We start from the raw sequence: 18,042 nt of genomic DNA on the forward strand, positions 1-18,042 counted from the left end.
ATATATATATATATATATATATAATGGAAAGCTAAAACTAAGGGATAATATTCCAGGATACATATTTTTTTTTTGGTGATGGTGGTGGGGGGATGTTTGTCTTTGAAACTAGTTAATGCCTGCTGTTGTACATAATACTATGAACTAATGAATGTTTTATTATTGGAATTCAACAGATAATAGATGAATATATGGTTACAGAAGTAAAACATAATAATTTGTACCAAACCTGGGACTAAGTAAGGAAACTGATGAGCAATTTCATCGACTACTAAAATATTGCTGTGCTTATATCTCCAAAGCCAAAAGAATAAAAAGTGGCCATCGTCATTGTTGTCATTGAGACTAAGGATACTGATGAATAATTTCATAAAAGATAAAACAGTAAAGACCTCTGAAATAAATATTGCTGGGCTTATGTGACAAAGTAATAAAAAGCTAAAAGAATAAAAAGTGGACGATGACGATGATGTCCATCATCATCATCACTGAAACATCCATGTTCCATGTTTGCATGGGTTGGATGGTCAGACAAGATATTATGGGTTCAAGGACTGCATCATGTTCCAGTATCTGTTTTGGCATGGTTCATATGGTTGGATGCCTTCCCTAATGCCAACCACTTTACAGCATATACTAAGTGCTTTCTGGAGCCACCAACACTATTGAGGTCATCATGCAGCTTGCAAGACTAGGAACCCCAAGGGATGTGGGTGCTGACTTTATACTAGGAGACAAGGGGTTAATGTATGAGAAAAAGAGGAGGGATCAGAGCAGGTTCTTGTAGAAAAGCTGCATGGCTACTCACATTTAATAGGAGGGAGAGAGAAATGATGAGTAGGAGCTGCAAGAGAGAGATAGTGGTGATGAGGTGCCCAGGTGGCCTTCAAGATAAAAGATGAACAGAAGTGGGTGGGTGGCTCGAAAGATTGTAAGAGGAGCTGGAAATGTCTGTTTAAATAAGAGATCTTATAATCATGTTTGCATAATTGTTTCTTTTACTGAGCCAGTCCCAGCTTCCAAAGTCCATTCTTACCTTAGGTTCTCACTGGGCTTCCAGTAAGTAATACATAATTCTTTTGCATCACTGCACGTCACACAGTTAAACACAAAGAGAACCAACCTATGGATAATGACATTACAGCATCTCTTGTTACCTCTCTATACGATAAGCACAGCTTAAAAAGGTATAGAATTTTATTCACTTCGTAAATGTGGAATACTGATTTCTAACTTGAGCCAAAGGTCATGTTTCAGAGGAGGGTGTAGTTGACTTAAATGAGTAACAGTACATGACTGGTACTTATTGAGTTCGGGAAGGGTCAGAAGACACTGATCTTGACAATACTCTATCAATTCTGCTATGCACCACTCTAATAACAACAACAACAACGTCAGCACAGCAACAATGACAATTACTATTATTTGCTACAAGGATTCTAGACAGAGGATGATAATAACAACAAGAGTTTTTTTAATTGGCTATAGAGGCAGCAGATGAATAGTACATAATAATAATAATGATGATGATGATGATGATGATGTTGGTTTTCATAACTTTATATAAACGAGATTGATCTACAGAAAGCAAAATAGGAAATTGTGAAACTTATACTTTACCCAAAGGCATTAGTGATATAAATAAAAGAAAAATTGTACCAACTTGAAAATAGGTCACAGATGAGCACACTGAGAGCTTATCTCAAATGGTTGCCAATTTTATAGGCAAATCCCAGATTCCTATAATAAAGCCCCAGAGGTGAAATAAGATTGTATAGGGTTCATTAGCAATGCAAGTGAAATGAAGTGAAAAACCAGATCACAGGTTTACTCTAACATTCTCACTTCAGAAAATGGAAGTGAGAATCTGACTGGACATTTAACCTAAATTATATATAGGCAGAAGCTATATTTTGAAGAGAACAATCAACAGAATTTGCCTGATGTATATATACACACTAACAAAATCCTGTCATAGTAACTGATTCTAATAGCTGCTTTCTCTAATCACTTTACAAGATAGCGAAAATAAAACTTCCTCTGTAGCTTAATATAAATACATTTTAGATGAATCTCTTTCTTTAACATTCACACTCTTTCTATTACTTTCTTTTCTTTCCCCTCTCTCTAATTCTCTTGAACCATTTTCACCTCCACTGTCTTTCATTCATATACACAATCTATATGTAAAATTTGCTGTAATTCTATTGATTTGGTAAGTTCTGTAAGCTAAGAGCAGGAGCTTATCTCAACAGAGCTCGCTTTGATCAATAGAAATAATATTCCAACTGCAATCAACAACAAAGGCTAGGCTTTCCATTGAGGACGGAAAATACTTTAGTTCTAAACAGTTGCTGACCCTGCACAAGAAACAAGTGTGGCCTACATTAGAATGCTGATTTATATATCTGGGACAGTTCTGCAGCTACACAAACACCACAAGACTGCATTTAAAAAATGGCCACCTGACTGATAAGAAAATCTTCATTCACCAAAAACATTACAACCATTATGCCAATGATTTACTGTGTCCTCCCCTGAACTTGTAAGCTAGATACTACCCCCATCCAATATACTCAGCTTGTTTCATTTACACCACCAAACACTCACCAACCTTCCCTCTCCAGAAACAGAACCCTCTGTAACTCCTTCTCATTCATTTTACAGACACTGAACATTTATCACTCAAGCTTCACTAGCCTAAAAGGGCTAGGAATCCAACCCTTCTTCCTCAGAACTAAATAATGATGAGAGCTTTAACTGTAGGTTAAACAAGGGTAAAAAAAAGTAAAGCAATTAATCATGTTACTTACCTGTTCACACTCTTTCATAGTGTTCGTTCGCATAGGGGTAAGGTGACCACTGACATTGGGGGAATTGACTGAAATGACCAAGAAATAAATAGATACATAAAAGTTTTTGTGGTGGTTGTGCTTCTACCTCACACGAGCATGCTTTGAGAAATAATAGAAACAAATTGCAGGAAATAAATATTGCACAATTTTTTAAGATTACACATTCTGTGTATATGTGCATGAGTGTGTGTGTGTCTCTGTGTGTGTACACTTCATTTATATACAAACAAAAGCAAAAGGTAAAATCAGTAGATAGCTTGAATCAATTAGACTTAGGAACAATTCAAATCCATTGCTAGAATGCAATGCAGCAACATAATATGTCAATTTATTGGTCTCACAAATGCACTAGTGTATTGATTGAAAATATTATCCAGAAATGGCATTGAGAAAAATTATATTGTGCTCAGAGAAAATACATTTAAGAGAAAACATAGACAATGTAGACTTTTCTGAAAAAGAAACAAAAGAAATTCTATTTCACTATTTTAGTACTAGAAAGCTGGTTTATAATTGAAACTGCAACATTTTACATTGTCATTAAGATGCTCGTAGTTGAGAAGTACTGCAACTCATTGTAGCCTTTTCTGAGATATTCAACATTAATATGAGTCGGTGTCAAAATGTAAACATGAGAACAAACATCTCATAAAGAATCCTTCCAATAACAGAACAGAATCTTCCTTTAGCAGGAATTAGATTTTATTCCATTTTTATGGGTTTTTTTAAAATGAAACTACAATGTTCTTTGAGTCTCTAAACTAGCCAATGTAGCCATCTAAGTTAACTGAATGCATCTACTTTTCCTCTTCCCACAACTCACACCATACTGTATCCATTTAGATGCCACACTAAATGTTCTTTCCCAACCTTATTCCTTGAAACTATATTACTGAAGCATTCTCTCTAGTGATGTCTCAACTAGTTCTAGTCGGTTGTGCTTAGAAGGAAAGTATTTACTTGAACAGGAGCCTATCTCGAACAAAATTTCCAGATGAACTGGTACCTGATTCTGAGAACAAGGTGAACTAAGAAGAAAAGACTCAGATGATTTTAATAATAATGCTCAAACACATGAAATACTTGTAGTAGATTGTAACTCAAACTCATAGTGCTAATACCATATCTAATTGATAATTTCACTGCTAGATATGAGGTAGACCACAAACTATGTGGCCTAAAGATGTTACTAATTATAGCATGGTAGTAAAACAAAAGTATAAAATGTAGATGTACAAAAGCTGGAAAGAATTGAGGCAAGCATGTTCCACTGAATGCATAATGCTAGTGTGCACAAATGATTAAGCACAAACAAGCTAAGAGAAAAATTGGCTGTAAGCGGAATCAGATGTAGTGTGCAAGAACAGAAACTGTGCAGATATGGCCATATGATGCATATGAAGGACAACAGTTGAAGAAGCTGCAGAATAGGAAGACTGAAGACGACATGGGAAGAAATGGTAAAGGCCAACTTCAAGAGACTGAAGCTCAGTGAATTGATAAGTGATGTGAAGTCATCGTCATCATCAAGCCCTGCCCAATTTAAGTGAGAATGGAAAGACTGGCATAAAGAGATTGTAGTGAAGAAAATTCAAGCAAGAATGGTGGCAGATAAAATCCTCTTGAAAATTGTGAGGTAAAACAGAAAAGCATACATCAAAATAATAGCAACAGCAAATGTTAATGTTTAATTTATGAGGAATGAATATATTTCTACTTCTTATAAATTCTGCACTAATCTTGAAATCACACCATATTGTATCACATCATATTATTATTATGAAGGAAGTAAAATTTGTTTTACAATGTAAATCATACTTTAAAGATTTTATTAGAATAAATAAAAAGTACCTCCTACATTAAAAGTGAACAGACCAAATTACTAAATTACTCACACAAATTACATGACAACATCTATAATAATCAAATTAGAAAGTGTTATTTTTCTTCCATTTTTTTGTTTTGTTTCTCTCTGTGGGGATCATGCCATGTAAAAGCATCTTACTGAAGTTATTTTCAACATGAAGCCCCAATATACATAGCAGGTTAAATAGTAACACTGAGCAGTTGCATTCCAGAGAGAAAACTTATACAACCAGCTACTACTGCCACCTGACAAACTAAAGTCTGTGTGTGCTTCTAATAACAAACATTGACAAACATTCTTCCCATCTTTGAATAAATCATTTGCATCTCCTGAGTAAGTTCTCCTCTTACAAAATATAGATCAAAAAACAGAACTCAATATGGGCCCTTATACACTCTGCAAGTAGCAAGGTAAAACACACAGTCTGTACAACATTTAAATGATAAAAACAAAGTATATTAGTAAGGGTAACCTGTTTGAAAGTACTAATAAGACTAGACAATTTTTCTTGAAGGATTAATTATTTTCCATGTTCTAGAAATAGACCTTCACACAAATATAGCAAGATCGCAAACAGCAAAAATAAGTAGAATGTTTACCTACAGGCAATGTTACTCTATTGTAAAGGCAAATGGGGATATATATTTTCATCACATATAAATCAACGATAGGGTTAGATATAGGATATGTTGAGTTTCAGAAGATTTTATTGCTAATGTACACAGCAATAGATTTCATCCTCTCTAAATCAGACTGGAAGTTATTTTATTTTTTAATGATATTGTCTAACCAGGCATTGATAATAAAATTAGTAATTATTACTGTTCTTGCACCTCACTGGATATCTATCTATTTCTAGCTAACTTTTTCAAATTCTTTGCATTAAATTGTTAAATAGGTTAGAATAAGATCAACACATGTTAGAAAAATGAAAATAATAATAGTCATTGACTACTATCATGTTTTCCATACTGCATAATTATTTCTAGTTAACTTTTTAAAATCCTTCCTGTCCTAATATGTTAATACTAACTTGCTTATTAGTGAATGTAATCCTAAATGAACCAAATTTATAACTTGAATAACTTAGAAATTTTGAAATAAGAAAAATAGATACTGCCAAACCATCACAAAAGAAACCAGAAAGAAATAAAGAAAAAAGGAAGAAAATTAACCATACTGCAATGGGCTAATCCCAATATTATAAATGTAGCTTTTAAAACCAGGTTTGATAATAATTAAATTAAGTTTGCACCTGCATTTTTCCCCCTGAATCACTGGCCAGTCTGCAGAATCAGTACTTATAACAGTTTAGTCATCTGTCACACACAACTGAAGCTAAAAGGTATTAATTTAATAGTTGTTTTTATTACAGTCAGATAAAAGTTATCTTCTATCCACAGACACACTTTTCTCTCTCTCTCTCTCCCTCTCTCTCTCATAGAAAGAGAAAGAGAACAATAAAAACAAACAAACTGTAATTGAGACAGCTTGTTTAATATGAAATATTTCCATAACAAAACAATTTGTTTTCCATTAGATCTCAGTTACTTTTTGGATTCAATATTTGGTGGCAAATTGCTTAGCCTTGAGGGTGACTTTCACCATATTCTTCCACTAAACTTTTAGTCTCACAGTGAAAGGTAAACAGGTCTTTATTGTTCCATTGATAGAAAAAGAATAATCTGGGTAGTTTCTATTGCTTTTAAAATTTTGTCAGAGAAAGAACACTCAACTTCTGTCCACAGAGTAATTAGTAATTTATAGCCATTTATAAGCATATATGAACTTATACACAGCTAAATTTGTCTGTAATTTGCTTAACATTGCATATGTTGATAATGTGCTTTATTCATTAATAATAAATTACACAATAATTTTTGGATAATTTGAAAATAATGTAAGGTATATATATATCTCTTGATAAAATACAATTTTAGCCTATGATAAACATAAAGTTAACTTCACGAATTGAGGCTAACATTATATGTTTGTCGAAAAAGGTACATCTTACAGTACATTTCCACTTGTTCAAGGATGCTATCATCATCATCATCATCATCGTTTAACGTCCGCTTTCCATGCTAGCATGGGTTGGACGATTTGACTGAGGACTGGTGAAACTGGATGGCAACACCAGGCTCCAATCTAATTTGGCAGTTTCTACAGCTGGATGCCCTTCCTAACGCCAACCACTCAGAGAGTGTAGTGGGTGCTTTTACGTGTCACCCGCACGAAAACGGCCACGCTCGAAATGGTGTCTTTTATGTGCCACCCACACAAGCCAGTCCAGGGGCACTGTCAACGATCTCGCTCAGGTATTATTAATTAATTATCCATAGTGTCAGTGCATGCACTGTTATGCAAATTAGATACACTAGCCTAGCTGTGTTCAAGCTTGTATACACTATAAAAACTAAGATCTATTAATTTCTCAATGGACAAAAAGCAGATGGTATTTTTTTTCTCTGATGAAGTTCTAAGAAGAATAGAAACTACTCAGACTGACCCGACTTTTTCTATTACACTTGTTCAGTAGATAATCTTTTACATGAAATTTCAAAATATGAAATATTTTCAAGTATATTTCATATAACTGCAATTTCTGTTCTACTAATATGTGCATTTAATATGCATTATATAGTTAAAACTTGAAAATGCATTTCTGAAAAAAATTTGGTGTGATGCACAAATTCTAAGAGAAGATTTGAAATTAGTGCCCCTGTATTAGATAACATGGATGATTTCATGAAAAAAGTGAAACTTTGTTTTCAAATTCCAGCTTAGTGCAATCATTTCAAAATCTAAACGACTTTTGGACTGAAGCAATTTAAATAAAGGATTATCAACTCTCTCTCTCTCTCTCTCTAAAAAAATATACAGTGGCTGTGTGGTAAGTAGCTTGCTTACCAACCACATGGTTCTGGGTTCAGTCCCACTGCGTGGCACCTTGGGCAAGTGTCTTCTACTATAGCCTCGGGCCGACCAAAGCCTTGTGAGTGGATTTGGTAGACAGAAACTGAAAGAAGCCCGTCTTATATATGTATATATATATGTATGTGTGTATATGTTGTGTATCTGTGTTTGTCCCCCCAACATCGCTTGACAACCGATGCTGGTGTGTTTAGGTCCCCGTAACTTAGCGGTTCGGCAAAAAGAGACCGATAGAATAAGTACTAGGCTTACAAAAAATAAGTCCTGGGGTCGATTTGATTTGACTAAAGGCGGTGCTCCAGCATGGCCGCAGTCAAATGACTGAAACAAGTAAAAGAAAAGAAAGAAAGGAAGATACATACAATTACAACAGCAAATGAAAATATATTTACCTGTTAGGGAGACCTGCTCAGGAGAGTCCTCCAGGTCTAGACATTCCCCTTCTCTCATCTTGTCTGACTGACTATCACTGTAAGTAAAAGAAAAAAATACAAGAATAATAATATAATGAAAGAATAACATATTAAAATTAATAAAAAATGACTAATAACAAGAGAATTAATCGATGCATACAGCTGAAGAAATTCTAATGAAAATTATTGCATAAAAAAAGAACACAATAATGATGATAATTTGAAAGCATTGTTTCAGAGGAATATACTTAAGAAACAAAGTAAAGCATTTAACTGTTTGGAAAACAGAAGAGAAATATGTATGTCTGACTAAAACTGTTTAAAACCAGATACAGATCATTGTAATAAACCAAGATGTCTCAGTAAGATATTGATTTCTTACATAGGCACATGAGCTGACATTCGTGCAAGGGATAAATGATGAAACTATAGCAAAAATGAAGGGAAATGGGTTCTACCAAAAACATAAATATGTTGGATTCAGTTCTCTAGGAACTTACTTCTATTAAACTATAATTGCTACTTTATTCAGTTCTATATTTAAGAGATGGGGAATTATGTACATTATTTACATTTGACGGATATTTGTCCTCATCTAAATGTGTCTTATGTCTATGCTAGTTATCAGTATTTATCAAAAAGCTTGTATTTTTGAATTTGCATGGGCCACATTCCAGGCCATGAGATGTTAACTACCTCCAAACGCTCAATTCACCAAATTTACAGTCTTATATGAAGGAAACAGAAGTTTATTTTTATATTCCACATGAAGATAAGAATGCAAATGAGAAATATTAACTGTAAAGTGAAAAATCAGTAACACTATACAATGCATGAATTATTAATAGAGGGAGACCCAGAAAGACATGGGATGAGGTGGTGAAGCATGACCTTCGAATGTTGGGCCTCACAGAGGCAATGACAAAAGACTGAGACCTCTAGAGATATGCTGTGACTGAGAAGACCCAGCAAATAAAATGAGTTCACGGCTGTAACCTACACCAGTGTCGCATAACCAGTCCACTCAAAAGTACCTTGGATCGTAGGGCAACATGCCATGCTTGAGGAAACCTACTGAGTCAAGTACATCAAAATCAAATGGAAATTGTAGTTGTGATCTCCGTGCTGGTGGCACGTAAAAAGTACCATCTGAATGTGGCCGATGCCAGCAGAGCTGCCATGACTGGCTTCCGTGCCAGTGGCATGTAAAAAGCACCAATCAATCGTGGCCGTTGCCAGCCCCCTCTGGCCCCTGTGCCAGTGGCACATAAAAAGCACCCACTACCCTCTCAGAGTGGTTGGCATTAGGAGGGGCATCCAGCTGTAGAAACACTGCCAGATCAGACTGGAGCCTGGTGCAGCCTCCTGGCTTCCCAGACCCCAGTCGAGCCGTCCAACCCATGCCAGCATGGAAAACAGACGTTAAACAATGATGATGATGATGCTGATGAAAGTAGTTTTTGATAAATTATTTAGAAAATTTTTATTTCAGATTTTCTACCAATGAAAGAATGATAAAAAAATATAAAATACCATATATTGTTGAAGTTTTCTGCAAACAAAAGTCCCATTATTCTAATTAAGTGTTCAAGTAAGAATCAAATTTAACAACAAAGTCAGTGACAAATCCAAATCATAGACATTGCTATTTAAATATTAGACTGAAAACAATTGTTAGGAGAACTGGAAGATCACTAGAAAAATGTTTTATGATATTTAACTTCATCCTTTTAAATTTTAAGTTCAAATCCGGCCAGGGTTAACTTTGCTAGTCATCCTTCTGAGATCAATAATATAAGTAGTAGTCATTTCTTCCTCCCAAAAGTTATGGCCTTTTGCTAATGTTTAGAAATATTACTGTTTGTACTTATTTTTAAACATGAGATACATGGACCTCTAAGGCTCACTCAACCAGAGCCAATGACGGAGTATCAACGTGGTTGGTTAAACACTTAGAAAAGGTAATCATCTCTCTCAAAGCACATCCTACTGAATATGATACAATATCCAAGTGATATGCTGCTATAGAGATATGCATATTTATCAAAAACCGAAAAGATAAAATAATACAAAGTACAATTTCTCTATAGAAATTTAATGGCTTGTTCTGCAGGTTTACAGAATATGAATTACAGACAGAAGAAATGCACTGCCAATAATCTATGGTCATCTTCTAAGATAGTGAAAATGGAAATTAATAGATGGAAGAGTGGGATGGAGTGGACAAGTGAATAATGAGTGAGTTATATGTCATTTCTACAGCCAGTCAAGAATACAACTAGTTAACAAAAAAGATTTACTAAAGCAGAGTGCTTGTGAACTCTGCATAGGATTGCAAACTTTCAGATGGTCAGATCATTAAGTGTCTATGTTACCTACTTGCCAAACAGGCCAATGGTTCATATCTTATTGCTATCATTTTTCTGGTAAAGACATTTATCAATATCTCTTGTTATAAATGGGTGGGTACCACAGAGCGATACAGTCTACAGCTCTGAGCAACAATCCTTACAGTACTGGGTTTAAATCCTTCCCTGAACAGCTGACCAGGAAATATACAAGCAGAGATCTTACCCAAGCGATACTCATGATTAAAACAGTAGTGGTAACTTTTTCAATAGTAATGGAAACAAATATTTAAGAATAAAATATTACCAAAACTGATGATGAATCCATATATCTTCCAAATTGTTTTGATAACCTTAAATATAAGCCATTTTTTTTTTGAAAGATTATTGAGGAGATACTTAAACATGTGCAGTAATTGAGACTCCTGATATTGAAGTTGATGACAGGTGCAATGGTGAAGTTCATTGTCTATCATTTTCTATAAAATATACAAGGAGCTGGGGGAGGGAATCATAAAAACGAAAGACCAGTGGAGATAGAAAAAGAGAGTATATTCTAAAAATCGATGAGTACAGGCAAGTGGAAAATTATATCAAACCAACCAACCCCAAGTTAGCATACAAAAATAGTACTTGAACATGGCTGATGATCAAACATTAACAAATAATAAGATCTGTAAAAGGTCTCACCAACAAAAGAGATGAAACTGAAATATAACTTGTTTAAATCTCTAAAGTTTGATGACATTTATATGTTGCTAAAGTACCACAGGTTAGAGATCATGTGACATCTTCATTGCAAAACAATTATGCCTACGTAAACAAGGCATACACACACACACACACTCAAACATTATGTAGAGATAGTACCCTTCACTGAGTGATGTACAATATATAGCCACACCTCAGATTCTAGTCCTCACACTCATAGGTGATCAGTCATTTCAGGGAAAGGCCTGAACCTCTCATTAGCAACATCATCCCAGCTAAAACCTTCATGAGGAGAGCCTGTTCCCAAGGATCTGAGCAGAGCTAAAGGGATATATCTTGCTAAAAACAGACAGTCTCCAATGGCAGAACAACAGATGTAGACCTATGATCTCAACAGCTGAACTAACAGAAGGGGGTGAAGCCAAATGGATTAGCTAAGAAGGCATAGCTCAAGTAACACCTGGGTCTATTGTAGTTTCACTGCCTGATACTTTTATATGTTAGATATGGGACAGAGGAGGTCTTTGAAACCACAGCATGTGGGCCACTTTCTGGCAAGTTGGAATCCACTCTAATCAAAACCATGCTACTGGTATTCCTTCATTAATTTATTGTCATGGAACTACAATGAAGAAAGAAATACTCAGAAATGAGAAGGTAGGTGTGTGTGTGTGTGTGTGTGTGTGTGTGTGCGTGTGTGTGCATGTGCGTGCGCGCGTACGTGCGTGTGTGCATGCACCCTTCTTGTTTATTTCATTAACACATTAAACCATGTGCTCTGAAAATGTACTTCCTCAGCAACAACACAAACTCTCAAAATCACTTCAACAAACAACTGTGTTGATGATATCTAATTGTTGTACTAAAAGAAAACATTGTAATAAAATATTTCAAATAGTGATTTACATGCTATTTTAAATATATGCATAGAATAACTAAATGATGTTTGTAAAATCATTTCTTAACATTACATTAATAAGGATAGAACATTCCAAAATGTCGTATCAACAAAGTAAAAACTAGAAGTGAACTTCCTCATTGCAATGGAAGAAATGAACGACAGCCTTAAAATGTTAGACAATGTATAGATATATAAGTTTAATCTAATGTATAGATATATAAGTTAAACTGTCTTTAACTCTATACAGGAATGTGTAAGAGTAAACTAAAGTAAATAGCTTAGAGTAAAATAATACTCTATGAACACTATACGAAGTAAACATACTTCAGGAAAATGCTACAAGAGCTGTTCTCAGTTTAACACAAAATAATGAGAATGGGAGTAAGTGGACCAGCTCTTCTGTATTTTCAAGCATCAATAAAGTTTTTCATATGCTGTATAATGTAGGCAGAAATTGTATTCTTAAACACACTTAACCACATGTACACAAAAAACACCTGATTTTGAACTAGCTGTGCTTTGAAATGTAATTTGTAACCATTGCAGAGTTGAGATACAAGAATTTTCGAGATCTCAATTGCAAGAATTGGATGCTGTTGATATATGATACCAACTTGATGGCAACATTAAAGGTTGTTTTCCAAGTCTGATTTCAACTAACCTCACTTCAACATTATTCATGACCTCAGACTACATGTTAACAAACTTTGATACAGCTAAAAATAACACTGACTATGAAATTAACTATATAGCAACATAACTTTTGACATGCATAATTGAAAATATAATTCATGTGTTTTAAATAACCAATATAACTATCATTATACAACTGTTGATTTAAAACATGCAATTATTTATAAATAGTTATAGAATTAACAGAACCACCAGATATATAATACAAGTGACTTGGTTTTGCTTGTCTAATATATTTTCTCATTACATTAAACAGATAGGCTGTTACAAGAAAGCTAGTTAATATTTACAAATTTACTAATTTCATTAAGCATAACAAACATTTCAAAAACTATACTAATTATATAAACAATTGAGTTGTAAATAAAACACTTGTGGGGCAATAACAGAAAACAAAAGCACATATTTTGAACTTTTACTTCCTTTTAATTTGATAGGTTTGTTCAAAATAGAGAAATGTATTTCATCAGGTTAATCATTTCTTACACAACTAAAAATTTACTTTAAGCACCGAAATGTAAATTTATAAAGAAAATAACCAATTATTCTTAAATAGCACTGAAAGCTGATGTCAATTTCTGAATATTTAAAGATTTACAAAGGTAAAATCATGTCTGTCTAGCTTTCTTTCTAATGACTTAAATAACACCCAATCTAATTCATTCATCATGATTATATCTTCCTTTACAATCTGAAAGGAGTGACATCATATAATACTTAGAGCTGCTTGTTCAAATTTTAAAAAAATGTCCAGCCTTCAACTAATCTGTTACTCAAATTAGTTCATTTTATTATATAATTCAACATTATGGCATACTATCTAAGATAACTGTTGAAGTTTGAAAACTCACAAAAGTAAAATTCTGTATTGTTTATCTTTTACTTGTTTCTGTCATTAGACTGCAGACACACTGAGGCACCACCTTGAAAGGTTTAGTCAAACAAATCGACCCCAGGACATACTTTTTTCTAAGCCTGGTACTTACTCTATCAAACTCAGTTTTGCTGAATCACTAATGCACAGGCACATAAACAAACGAACACCAGCAGTCAAGCAGTGGTGGAGGACAATCATAAACACAACGATGTACATACACACACACACACACACACATACACGATGGGCTTCTTTCAGTTTCCGTCTACCAAATCCACTCACAAGGCTTTGGTTGGCCCAAGACTACAATAGAAGAGACTTATTCAAGGAACTGTACATTTATTTATCATGGGGATAGCATCTCAGAATAATTATTTGAATTCTCTTTCACTAAGCCAACAAATTTCTCTTTCCCCTTCTACTGGAGAATCCTAAATTTGTTTCCATATTTGCTAATGAAAAAAATAATTTTTTTTCATGAACTAATAACAAATTTATCAATAATAGCAGCAAACTACATTAAAACCTAAAGCATCCTAACAACTATGGACTAAAACAAGAACATAAATATCACATTAATATCTAAAGTACTTATGACACCACTTTAAAAAATTTTTTTATAAAGGGTCAATTTGTAATGACAAACAGTGGATTTTGTAATCATGATTATTTGTTCCAAAATGATACTAATAAGTACATAGTATTTGACATAGATTTTCATCACAAATACCATATTATATATTGAGAAATCAGAAAATAAGAAATATGCCTACCATAATAAGAACTAAGATCAAAAAAGTTGGCTTGATATTTCAGTAGACAGATTATGCATCAAACTCTAAACTATTAATTACAGCTATACCTACTAACAGGCATAAGAAATGGAACCTGGATACTCTGCTAAAAAAACATTATTTAAATATTTTAAAAGTAACATGAAAGTGTTACTCATTAAAAAAAAATGTATTGGTGCAACACTGTTATAGTTAACAACAAAACATTCAAAAAATAAAAACAATGCTGGAAGAAGTATTTGAAGGGATAGGTTAGAAAGTAATATCTATATACATAAATGTGTAATGGAGTTTGTCTGTCTGTGTGTTTGGGGTTTACTCTAACTTCTTCAACACGATCCAACTGATTTTAATAATTTTTGGCACATAGGCAGATCACATGCCCTGAAGTTCAAATAAGGCCGGAATTTTTTGAAATCTCGATAATGCTCAGTTAGCATCAATTTTTGTGAGCTCAATCAGGCGTTTGAATGGAAATTCCCATAACAATGTTATTTCTCCTGCAGCTTTTGTATTTTTTCATGTGTAAAATTTCAACAAAATCTATAGAATAGTCTCTAAGGAAATACTTATTCAATACAAGGTCAGAGGTGGGCTTAACTTCAACATGGAAAACACTAGCAACGCCGGATCCAACAACTAGCAGTATGCATAAAATATATTAGATATCTTTGTTATTTTACAACAAATGCGATAACAGAGATGTGCTAATGTAGCAGAATGTTAGACTAAAACAGTTTGGAGTTCATGTCCTAGTGCAGGTGACTTGTCTACTCATCTCTTGAGCATTATTATTGTTTAGCACCAGGTCCGCCCTAATTGAGCTGGCCTATGATCAAAGGCATTCTAACAAATGGGAGAGGATATAGAATAACCTAAGATCATGTTATCCAATGTAATGGTCTCTTTTACAAGATGGTTGTGATTAAACTGCTATTTCTAGCAAATCAAGCAACAACTTAAAGACTCATCATTGATTTGTCTCTGTAGAGTTAATAGAATAAGTCGATTCAGTTGTCTGTATGTTTTTATTGTGTGTAAAAAGACATTATTCCAGTTACCAGCTTTATTAATATTTTCCATATGTATGATTCAGGAAAGTTAGTTGTGTAGTCATCTGAATACTTTGTTTATATACTGTCGTTTTCAAAAGAGCAGAACATCACAGTCCAAAAGATTACAACTGTGATATAGAACTATAACTATTATTTAAAGTCACTTGAAATTATTTACAAACATACAATCTCTTGATACATAAACATTCTCATATGTTATATACGCTATAGTTTAAATCTCTAAATGTGCATCTACTTTAGCTCTGGAGATGATTATACAAAGCCTGATGTGTCTCATCTGTACATCTAATGTAAACGGGCCAATTACAGCTGCAGCTTCTATACACTTCTCATTTTTGACTTCCTCTACTACACAAGTGAACTCCTTTATGGTCAATGAAGCCACTAGAAATAACAGCTAAATGTCACTCAAAACACAGTCTACCATCTAAAACAGAAATGGGATGGGCATGTCTGGAATGCTTTTTGATCATAGGTCTGTTTTATCAGCTGACTTGGGGACACTTTAATAACAGCAAAAACTACAGTGAAATATACAAAAAAGATTCAATTTAAAACAACAAACAATCACTAATATCTGAAGTAACACTCAAAGTATTGAAGTAACATTAATAAATTGTTTAAATTATAAAAGTTTGGGTGAGTTAAATGGTCCCATGAATTCATAAGGCTGGTGCTTAGCTCTAGTTTAAAGTGACAAAGAACAAATCTTTCTCTTGATAATCTGTCACAAGCAACTTTTCCCTTTGATATCCCTTCTTAGAGTGCCTTACAAGAGTCTAAGCAGAAATGTGAATTTTGTTTCAAACACAACTTAGTGACAAATCAAATAGCTAGTTTCAACATTTTATAAGCACAACAACAAACAAAACCAATTAAAGTGACCATACAAACACATACAGTAATCTTTTCATATCAGGATGGAATAATCTGTTATCACTATGAGAAGCTGCAGCAAAAGTTTAGTCTTTATCCCAGTGTTTTACAAGGTGTTTTGCTTTTAAAGGGCATCTTTCCAATTAAATAGAACCACTAATCACTCTTAAGTTTTGCCTGTGAGAGGATTTAAGCCCATTACTGCAAGCTAACAAAACATTCATTACCTACGCAATATCTCATCTACATAATTGGAGTTAGATGTGTAAATTTCCATGGAGCATAATTTCAGCTGGAAAGACTATATCATTGAGAATGTCTTTGCAAGGGTGTAAGAGTAGTACAATAATTTATCTTTCACTAGAATTCTACTACAATTTCCCAAACCAAATTAACCTAATCTTTTCCACCACCTCTGCCTAGCGATGTTAAGTGTTGGCCACCTCACAAGCCCAAAAGGATGACACTTCCAATTTATGGACTATTGAGTTGGTTTAGGCTATAAATTCATATTTTTTCGCAGACAAATTTTCCTGGGACAGATACTCAAATATATCTGCTTTTATCAGTACACCTGACTGAAACGACATGCTAGACGTATCAGTAGAATTGCAGGTTATGAAAATGTTAGAGAATACAACAAAAGCAAACTAGCATTGAGAGGTAGAGTCTCTAAAACTCCACAGATGCAGTAGGAGGAAATAAATGAAAAAACAAATAAAAACTGCAAGATTATTTCAAATGTCGGCTGAATGTTAATCTTTTAGACTATTCTGGAACAACTAAATATTGTGTGTGTGTGTGTGTGTAGGGGGGGGGGGGGTGTGATGACATTAAAAACAACCCACTGAATCAAGTGATAAATTAAAAGATAAATCATAAATGACTTTTTAGCTTAAAAGATAAACTGTTGAAATAGGGAAAAGAATTTCTCTCAAATCTATTTCAAGTGTCTCAATCAAAGAGTAATTTATTTAACATGAAATACTACCACCATCTCCTTCATATTCTCAGCTGCAGGTGAAGAAGAACCTGGAGAAGGATTAACAAACCTTATTGTCAAGAATATGGTACAAATGTATCAAAAATTCTATTTTTGGCCTTGCACCATTGCTAATGATAAACAAATTTAATTTGAATTGTTCCATGTCCCAAATCTGTGATTATTATTATATCTTACAATCAACAGGCACATTTGTCCAATCCCAAGCAAAATCAAAATCATCATTGTCCCCATTGTGATACCATAGCAAAATCTGTACTTGGACTTAAACTACATTCACGCATCCATCACAAATAAATGAAGCTTCTTTTTTATTCCCCCACCACCCCACTGCCTTTTTAAAATCCTTTCCTTCAAATACTCATATACTGAAATCAACAGGAATGACCATCACCATTATTATTATTATTATTATTATTATTATTATTATTATTATTATTATTGATCTCAAACTTTGGCACGGGGCCGACAGTTTTGAGTGGAGAGAGGTGATTAGTTGATTGGTACTTATTTTATAAACCCCAAAAAGATGAAAGGCAAAGCTGACCTCAGCAGAATTTGAACTCAGAACATGAAGACAGATAAAACACTGTTAAGCATAATGCTGCCAAGCATTTTGTCAGATGTGTTAACATCAACCCCAGTTGAGTGCTGGGGTTGAGGCAATTAACTATGCCCCTCTCACAAAATTTCA

General features: G+C 33.9%; 1 protein-coding gene across 5 annotated transcripts in view; it reads right to left on the reverse strand.

Moving 5' to 3' along the window:
• The window catches only part of LOC106872086 (myomegalin), a 147,160-nt gene that overhangs the window by 88,821 nt on the left and 40,297 nt on the right, over positions 1-18,042 (reverse strand). For all 5 annotated transcript variants that reach the window (XM_052966205.1, XM_052966207.1, XM_052966208.1 and 2 more), the window contains exons 2-3: positions 8,049-8,125; positions 2,814-2,881 (exon numbers count right to left, since the gene is read on the reverse strand). In XM_052966205.1, the coding sequence (XP_052822165.1) occupies positions 2,814-2,881; positions 8,049-8,125 (145 nt within the window). The remainder of the gene's footprint in view (positions 1-2,813; positions 2,882-8,048; positions 8,126-18,042) is intronic.

This window comes from Octopus bimaculoides, chromosome 3 (genome assembly GCF_001194135.2).
Source record: "Octopus bimaculoides isolate UCB-OBI-ISO-001 chromosome 3, ASM119413v2, whole genome shotgun sequence".
Classification (NCBI taxonomy): Eukaryota; Metazoa; Mollusca; class Cephalopoda; order Octopoda; family Octopodidae; genus Octopus; species Octopus bimaculoides.